A 10,000-nucleotide genomic window follows, 5' to 3' on the forward strand; every position below is an offset into this window, starting at 1 on the left:
ACATACATATACACACACAAACAAAGAAGCAAACATGAATGAACACACATACATCATCACTCATATCCATGAAAAGAAAACGAAAATTCTTTTTGTGATTAAAATGGCTATAAATGTTAGCATCGGTATTTCTATTGTTCACAAAAGTTCACATGCGAATTTGTCCTTCATTTTAATTTCCCTTTTTGTGTATAACCTTGACTACCATTTCCTCTGTGGAATTTCCAGTGTTTTCCCTCCCTTTCCCTCCCTCCCTTCCTCCCTCTACCCTTCCTTTCTCTCCCTCCGCACCATAACTTTTCTCTCCCTCCCTCTCCTAACCGTGACCGAAAATCTCACGATCTGTCACGCTTATGAACGCTTTGAACAGTCCCCACTCCCCTTCTCTCCTCTCCTCTCTCGTTCTTCTCTTCATTCCCTCTCCTCGCGTAGTTCCTTCCCCCTTCATTCCCTTCTCCAGGCTGCCCTACCCCCCCTCCCTTCCCTCTCCCTCCCTCCTCCCAATCGACCTTCCTCTCATCCTCTCCCTCCCCGAGCTCCCTCTCCCTCTCCTTCTTTCATTCTTCTTCTCCTTCCTCCCTACTCCCTCTCTCTCATTTACTCAATCCCTCTCCTTCTCCCTCTCCCTCTCTCTCCCTCTCTCCCTCATCACCATTCCCCGTGACCCTCCTCTCTATACGCCCTCGCTGTCAACTTGCAACTTGCATTCCATCCCGTGTTGCGAGGTGCGTGGGCGTAGGCGCTCTCTCGATGAATGGGGCGAAAAGTTACAAGCTTTTGGATGTTCTGGTCTACACGGGCTGGCTGAAGGGCTGTAGTGGTAATTAGTGTGCATGACCGTAGAGAGTTGTGTGTGTGTGCGCGCGCGCGCGCGCGTGTGTGTGTGTGTGTGTGTGTGTGTGTGTGTGTGTGTGTCTGTGTGTGTGTGTGTGTGTGTGTGTGTGCTTGCTCGAGAGAGAGAGAGAGAGAGAGAGAGAGAGAGAGAGAGAGAGAGAGAGAGAGAGAGAGAGAGAGAGAGAGAGAGAGAGAGAGAGGGAGGGAGGGAGTGAGGGAGTGAGAGGGAGGGAGGGAGGGAGGGAGGGAGTGAGAGGGAGGGAGAGCAGGTTGAATGAATGAAATTCTTGCTTGGATTTTGTATCGGAATCGCAAACAGACACGGGAGGCGTACACACACACACACGCGCGCGCACAGACACGTACACAGACACACACACCCACACACACACGCACGCACACAGACACACACACACACACACACACACACACACACACAACACACACACACACACACACACACACATGCAGGTAATTATTCTTTTTCTCTGACCTCCTTTATCAGTCTCCAGTAACAAAAGATAAGAGAACAAATAATGTGAAAAAAGAGAGACAGAGAGACGATAATATCCTTCCGTTTTTTTTTTTTTGTTTCTTTTTTAACCTGAATATCTTTCGATTACCTTTCTCATTTCCTTTTCTTCTCCTGCGACTATAGAAAAAAAGTGAAGGGAAAGAGAAAGAGATAAACAGAAGGAACGAGTGGAAATATAAAAAAAAAACATTTTCTTAACTATCGGCTTAGCAACACTTGGCAGGCTCCTCCTCCTCTTCCTCTTTTTCCTCCTCCTCCTCCTCCTCCTCTCCTCCTCCTCCTCCTCCCCACTTCCTCTTTTTCCTCCTCCTCCTCCTCCTCCTCCTCCTCCTCCTCCTTCTCCTCTTCCTCTTTTTCCTCCTCCTCCTCCTCCTCCTCCTCCTTCGCTTCCATAAAAGATGTCGAAGGTGTAAAAGGGAGGGAGGGAGGGAGGGAAGGAAGGAGGGAGGGAGCAGAAGGGAAGAGGAGAGAGGAAGGGATGGAGGGATTGCGGGAAGGGGGAGGGGGAGAGGGAGGGTGGGGGTCAACCTGCATTTGCAAGGTGGTCGCGTGGGGGGGGGGGGCGGTGAGGGAGGTTCATTGTTCTCGATTCGGGGGGTTTGCATCTTCCTTATGGAGCGGGAGGGGGGGGGGTATTGGGTGGGGGAGGTGTTCAAGTTACAGTGGGGGGATGTTCTTGGTTTGTGCAGTATTGTAAAACTGACTCTGTATGTGTGTTTATGTATATAAACCCAGCATCTATCTATCTATCTGTCTGTCTATATGTCTACCTGTCTATCTGTCTGTCTGTCTGTCTCTTTGTTTATTTATGTCTCTATTTACCAATTTCTCTGTTTATCTATGTATCTATTTATCAATCTCTCTGTTTATGGGTGGGTGTTTTAACATCGAGGACCGTGTTGCTTTATGAGGAAGGTTGGTATCAAACCTGGAATTTAATAATAAAAAAAACACTTTTTCCATCTCTTCATTCAATCTGGATGCCCCCGCCCCACATCTCCCCCCTCCCCCTCCCTCATCTTGCCCCCTCCCCTCCCTAATTCCTTGCGCTTGCACAAATCCCACACACACAAACACACACCTACGACCCCCTCCCCACCTTATCCCCCTCGTCCCCTCCTCTTCCCACTTTCTCCCCAAACCCACACACATGCCCCCCCCCCTCCCCCCACGCTACCCTCTGCAAGATGCCCCGCCTCCTTTGGTCCTGCTTTGGCGAACTAACCCCTGCCCCCTACCTCAGGCCCCTACCCCTTACCCCTTGCCCATGCCCAACGCCCAAGCCTCTACCTCTACCCTAAGCCGCCTCCCCACCCCACGCTCCTATTCCCCAACCCCCTCTTCCTCCTCAACCCTCTCCCCAAACCCCCAACCCCAAACACCCCCCATTTACATACCCGCCTCCCCTCCTTCCCCCCAGCGGTCGACCCGGCTTCTAACGCCCCTCCTCTCTTCTCCTCCACTCCTGCAGGCGCCACAGATGTCCCCACTCGCAGCCCACCGCGCGGCGCTGGCAGCATACAGCCCTCTACGACGAATCTGCCGAAATCTCCTACTCCACCGAACAGAGCTCGGCCTACCGCTCCTACTCGACCTCCGAACACCAGGCGGCGCTCAAGATGGAGAGGAAGCAGTACGGGGACAAGTGAGTCTTTACAGATTTCCGTTTATTTTTGGTATGTCTATGTTTTTTTTTTTTCAAGATTTTTTTTTTGGTAATGTTGTTGCTGTTGGTGTCGTTGTTATTGTTGTTGTTGGTGGTGGTGTTGCTGGAGAAGGCGTACGTGTAGTAGATTTTGGATTTTTAGTTGTTGCTTGTGGTCGCTAATTTCGTTCTATAGTAGTAGCAGCGGCAGCATATTTTTGTTATGGTCGTTATACCAGTTTTTGAAGTATTTGTTGTTGTTGCTGTTGATGTATATGAAATCATTGTTTTCTTAGTGATGATGTTAATGTTTATTCCACCATTTGGTCTCTAACGTGAAGCATCCATATCGTCAAGTAATCTGAACTACGGTATATGATTAGTAATCATGAGAGTAACAGATATAGTTGCTGCTGTTATTAGGATTAACATTGCGTCGATGGTGTGTTAAATGTTGGTGTAACTGTTATCTGTGTATATTGTGAGCATAGTCTTAGAATTCATCGTTGTTATGTTAGATATTGTGAATGCGTTGTGATATTATTACTATTATTGTTACCGTTTGTTTGTTGTTGTTAGGGTATGGTATGTTGTCAGAAATCCGCGTGAATGTTAATTCAGGAAGGTATTTTGTTCTGAGTTATTGTGTTAAAGATTGTGGAAGTATTGTGTGCTTTTTTCTTGCTGTCGTTCTTGTTGCTAAGATTGCATTGTGTTAGTCAGTGTGAGTATTTGTTATGTTAAACGTTACTGTCGTTGTCGTTGATAAATATGGTGTGTTTTGATATAATTTTGTGTCCTTGTTTCAACTGTTAGCGTTAAAAAAGAAGAAAAAGGGGGAAAAGGTGATATGATGAGTGACTCCTTGTGCGTGTGCGTGTGTCAGTGTATCTGGAAAGAGATGGTAATGGAAAAAGGAAAATAACTATTACTTAAAAGAGAAAAATGCTAATAAATTGAATGAAGATAAAAAACGACATTATATTGTTACATGTTGCAAAGGCAGATTTTAGATGAACTTCTGAACTTGTGGTTTTAAATTGACAAGTGTTGGGAAGGTACAAATTGAGAACAGATTTCCGGTGACAAGCAAGATGCAAATTTTTTTTTTCTTCTTATTCTGTTTGCGACTAAATTCAATCATATGGAGAAGGAAAGGAGCAAAGTTATAAACTGAAAATGATAAAGAGTGATAATGAGGACTGTGGTGATGATGATTTTTGATAATGGCAGTGATTATGACAACCATGCTGATAATGCATATAAATATAACTGTAATGGTAATAATGGCAGTAGTGATAATGACAATGATAACAGTGATAAAGATATTATTGATGATAATGATGATGAGACAATGAAAATTATTTAACAAAGAGCAAGAAATATGATGCATAGATTGATATTTACACTAATACTATTAATTACATTAACGGCGGTGACAATAATTTGCTAATATAATAAAAAATAAGAGAAGAAAAAACGAAAAAGGGGAACAGAAAAAGTAAAAGAAGAAAAAATCTAGAGAATCGTAAATGAATAAATATTAGGACTAACTAACTAACAACAAATAGTGAAAAAAAAGTTGAGAAATTGGCAAGCTGCCCCTAAAGAAAAAAAAAAAAAAAAAAAAAAATCTTGCACCCAAACCTTGAACCTTAGAACCTTTTGAGGTTAGCTTCGCGATCATTTAAGTGCTTCACGCACACAGGTTCAAGATCTACGTACACACACATACGTACATGGATACTTGTCTTTGTGTGTATGTACGGTATGGGTGCAATGTATACTCCCAGAGCAATGTGTACACATGCACTGAGACATACATAAATTCATACATACATACATACACACATACATACGTACATACATACATACATACATACATACATACATACATACATACATACATACATACATACATACATACATACATACATACATACATACATACATGCATACATGCATACATAATACACACACACACACACACACAAAGTGAAAATGAGCAAACGAGAGAGAGAGAGAGAGAGAGAGAGAGAGAGAGAGAGAGAGAGAGAGAGAGAGGAAGTAAGGGAAGGAGAGAGAGAGAGAGGTAGAGAGAGGTAGAGGTAGACAGAGAGAGAGAGAGAGAGGTAGAGGTAGAGAGAGGTAGAGGCAGAGGTAGAGGTAGAGGTAGAGAGAGAGAGAGAGAGAGAGAGAGAGAGAGAGAGAGAGAGAGACGGAGCGATATTTAAAACGAAACCAGTCTACCGTGGCCGCGTGGGAAGGTGTGGGCCGCCAGTGCAGAGGTGTGGGAGTGACCACTCGTTTCCCGGGTGTGGGGGTGGGGAGTTAGGGCAGTTGGGGGTCAGAGAGGGGGAAAGTGTCCTTTTGTGTGTGTGTGTGTGTGTGTGTGTGTGTGTGCGTGTGTGTGTGTGTGTGTGTGTGTGTGTGTGTTGTGTGTGTGTGTGTTGTATGTGTGTGTGTGTGTGTATGTGTGTGTTTTATAGGGTTTTTATATACCTGGACAGCCATCAGAGGGGAGACAATAAGAAGAGAGAAAAAAAGAGATGAAAGGGGAAAAGAGGAAGAAAAAAGAGAAAGGGGGAAGAGGATTGAAGAGGGGAAAGGGTGTGGGAAAATAATTGGGGAGGGGGACAGGGCGAGGGGAATGGTAGGAAGAAGAGAGGGAGAAGGGTGGGGGAAAACTAGGGTGAAGAGGGGATAAAAGGGGAGGAGGAGGGAAAGGTAGGCGAAGGGTGAGGGGAAAAAGAGGCGAGGAGGGGAAAGGTAAGCGAGGGGTGAGGGGAAAAAGAGGGGAAGAGGGGGGGATTAAGGTAGCAGGTGCGTGTTCAATCTGAATCATGAGGGGAGTGAGGGGAAATTGCGGAGGGAAAACAGTCGATATACACAGAAGGGGGAGAATACACGTAGAATTAATGGGATAGATAATTACGATGTTAATAATAATGGAAAGGATATGTAACAATATAATCATGACATTAATGGGGAGATTTATAGTAATAACGTAGAAAGGTAATTGATATAACATGATTAGATAATGCAGAAACATGATGATAAGAATGGTGTAGTATAGTAAATTTGGATAAAATTGTGATGGGATGTTAAGAATAGCCACAAGATAAATGTGTATGATGATAATGATTGTGATAATGAATAGATGTGAGGGATAATAATAATAATGAATAATAATAATACAATAATAATGATAATGATAATAATGATGGTGCTTATAACTATAATATATAATAAATAATTATTTCATTATTATTATATATTAATAATATATAATGATATATAAAATAACATAACAATGCTGTGATGATGATAAAGAGTGAGGGATGATAACTAAATCAATAATGATAATTTAACACTATTATAAATATGAGGATGATAAGAAATAAAGAATGTGGATAATGAAATATGAAGGTAGATAAAAAAGATAAACAACTATAAGAGAGAAGACAGAAGAAGAAAAAGAAGGAAGAACAAAGAAAACGGAAAACGAGAACCAGAAGAACGAAAGACAAACAGGAACACTGAGAAAGAGATAGCAAGAGAGAGGAGAGAGGAGAGAGAAGAGAGAGAGAGAGAGAAGAGAGAGAGGAGAGAGAGAGAGAGAGAGAGAGAGAGAGAGAGAGAGAGAGAGAGAGAGAGAGAGAGAGAGAGAGAGTATGTGAGAGAGTGAGAGAGAGAAAGAAAAAAATATATATACATAGATAGAAGAAACAAAGGAAGAGAGCGAGAGACGAAGAAAACCGAAAATGGAAAATGAATAACAAAGCAAAACGGAAACACAATAGAACAAAATAATCGGCGACAAACCACAACGAACGCAGGATCACGCATGACACAGAGAGGGGGTGGGGGACAAGGGGAGGGGGAGGGGATAGCAGAGAAGATTGGGGGGGAGGGTAAGGGGGGTGTAGTTAACGACAAGGGGTCAACGGGGAGGGGGAGGGGGAGGGGGAGGGGAGGTGGGACATACATATAGGACAACTGTGTGATTGTTGATGGGGGCGGGGGGGGGGGGGTAAAAGGGGATACTTGGGGGGGGGAGAGGTTAGTAAAAGGGGAAAAGGGGGGGGAGGGAGATGAAGTAGGGTGACTGAAATGGAGGGGAGGGAGGTGAGAGGAAATGGACAAAAAAGGGGGGGAAGTGAATGGAGAAGGGAAGGACTGCAAGGGAGAAGGGAGAAGAAAGAAGGGATGAAAAAAAGAGAAAAGGGGAGAAGGAAGAGAGAAAAACAACAGCAAAACTAGGAGGAGGAAGGGTTAGGTGAGAAAGTGAGAAAAAAAAAGTTTACAAGAGGGGAAGTGGTGACAGAGAGAAGGGGAGAGAGAGAACGTACCCCCCAGCCCCCTCCTCTTGCCCCCTCCCCCCTTTTCCAAGCTTGTGTGACCGCGTATCGACCCCAAGTAACGCAGTAACGCATTGACAGCATGGGAGGAGGGACGTATCGCGCCGAGCTCCCTGTCACGTGTTATACCTCTGTTCTCACCTCTGTTCTCACCTGTGTTCTCGATCGTTTTCTTCTCCGCCGTGTTCATTCCCCAGAGAGAGGAACGACAGCCGCTGCATCCATGTTCTACGAAGATGACGAAGAAAGGAGGATGAGATAACCGTAAGAAAGTGAGGGGAAAGGGCGAAGGGGGAAGGAAGGCAGAAAAGTGTTGTAGAGTATTTTCTTTCTGTGAAAATCCGGTTTTTTCTGGGTGTGGGGGGCGAGAGGGCGAGAAGGAAAGGAAGGGGGGCGAGAGAGAGAGAGAGAGAGAGAGAGAGAGAGAGAGAGAGAGGAGAGAGAGAGAGAGAGAGAAGAGAAGAGAGAGAGAGAGAGAGAGTGGGGGGGGACAAAAATGCGGTGTGAATTATTGTGCAATGAGTGAATATCTTCTTGCCATAAACTTTTCCTTTTTTCCCCCCGTTTATCCCTTTTCTTTTTTAATCTATTTTGTCTACTCTCTCTCTCTCTCCTCTCCTCTCTCTTCTCTCTCTCTCCCCTCTCCTCTCTCCCCCCTCCCTCCCTCTCTAACTCTCCTCCCTCCCTTTCCCCTTCCTCTCTCCTCTCCTCTCTCTCTTTCCCCCCCCCTTCCCTTTCCCCCCTCCTCGCTCTCCTCTCTTCTCCCCTCCCTCCCCTTCCTCCTCTCTCTTCTCCCCTCCCCCCCTCCCCCTCCTTCCCCCCTTCTCCTCTCCCCTCCCCCTCCCCCCTCCCCCCCCCTCTCTCTCTCTTTCCTCTCCTTCTCCTTTCTTTCTCTCAGTCTCTCCATCCACCCATCTACCTATCTATCTATACTTTGTATCTATCTACCTACCTATCTATCTGTGTACCTTTCTGTCAACTAATCTATCTATTCATATACATTTGCATAAGTATGTCTGCCTCTCCCTTTCTCTCTCCCTCCTCTTCCCTCCCATCCTTCCTTCTTCTATCCCTCCTCTCTATCTCCCCCTTCCGTTTCCCCTCTCTCCGCTTCCCTCTCCTTCCATCCCCCCTCTCCTCCCCCCCCCCCCCTTTTCAAAAAAAAATCTCTATTGTCGTTCCTTTGGCCCAAAGGATCGGGATGGGCCCCGGGGGCCTCGCTCCCCCCCCCCATTTAACCGGCCATGCCCTGTGCACAGGGGGGGTGGCGCGGCTTGGTATGGGTTGCCTGGCCGCGTTCGTTGCAGACGGGGGGTGTTGCCGCTTTTTCTCTGTCTGTCTGTTTGCCTACGGCTTTTTTTGTTTTGTTTGTCTTTTATTTTTTTGTCTCTCTTTGTTTTTTTTTTTTTTTTTTTGTTTTTTTTTTTTTCTTTTTTTTTTTTCCCTTTTTTTTTTTTCTCAAGTTTGTCTCTGCCTCTGTCTGTTGTTGTCTGTCTGTCTCTTTTCTCTGTCTCTGTCTCTGTCTCTGTCCTCTGTCTCTTCTTTTCTTCTCTCTCCTCTCCCCTCTCCCCCTCCCCCTTAAATGTAATTGTCAACCGAATACCCCCCCCCCCCCCCCCAAAAAAAAAAAAAAAAAAAAAAAAAAAAAAAAAAAAAAAAAAAAAAAAAAAAAAAAAAAAAAAAAAAATATATATATATATATATATATATATATATATATATATATATATATATATATATATATATATATCTTCCCATTCTCATATATACTGCCAATATTGCAATCTATATATCAATCGATAAACGCTTATTTTTTTCCTTATGCCGAAACTTCCGCACCGTGAAATTTAATTCTTAATTGTAATGATAAAAAGTACGAATCGGAAACCTATCTATAATTTTGTGGACTGTATCCCCTACTCTAATCCTTAATGTTTTCTGTGTCGTGTTTATAGTTTCAAAAATTCTTAATCTCATATGATTTGTGTTTGTTTATTCATTAGTCATTTGATCGTCATCATCATCATAATTATCATCGTCATCAAGATCACCATCATCACCATCACTGTCATCATCATCATCACCATCACTATCATCATCATCATCACCATCACTATCATCATTATCATCATCATCATCATCATCATCATCATCATCCTCATCATCATCATCATCGTTATCATCATCGTCATCATCATCTTCATCTTAATCCCTCCTCATCAAAAATCGTTTAAAAGCTAAAACAGATATGTCTTCAATGACTCATAAGTCGTAAGTCATTGCCAAGTATTTATTATTGTTTTTATTATTACAACGATAAAAAATATTTTCTCCCTCTCTCCCTTCCTTCTTCCTTCTTTCCCTGCTTCGTCTCTCACTGTCTGATATACCTCTCTCTCTCTCTCTCTCTCAGTCCTCCATCCTCATTCTCATCATCTCTCTCATCTTCTCTCCTCTCTCTCATCTCTCTACCTCGTCTCGCTCTCTATCTCTCTCATCTCTTCTTCCTCTTCTACTCTCGCAATCTCTCTCTCATTCCTCTCTCTCTCTCTCTCTCTCTCTCTCTCACTCTCTCTCTCTTCTCTCTCTCTCTCTCTCTCTCTCTCTCCTCTCTCCTCTCTTCTA

General features: G+C 44.0%; 1 protein-coding gene across 1 annotated transcript in view; it reads left to right on the forward strand.

Annotated features, from left to right (window-relative positions):
- LOC119572481 overlaps positions 1-10,000 on the forward strand; it is a 65,005-nt gene that overhangs the window by 27,690 nt on the left and 27,315 nt on the right. The window contains 1 exon segment of the mRNA XM_037919589.1: positions 2,841-3,014. Coding sequence (XP_037775517.1) covers positions 2,841-3,014 — 174 coding nt within the window.

The sequence above is a fragment of the Penaeus monodon genome, chromosome 4 (genome assembly GCF_015228065.2).
Source record: "Penaeus monodon isolate SGIC_2016 chromosome 4, NSTDA_Pmon_1, whole genome shotgun sequence".
NCBI classification, from domain to species: Eukaryota; Metazoa; Arthropoda; class Malacostraca; order Decapoda; family Penaeidae; genus Penaeus; species Penaeus monodon.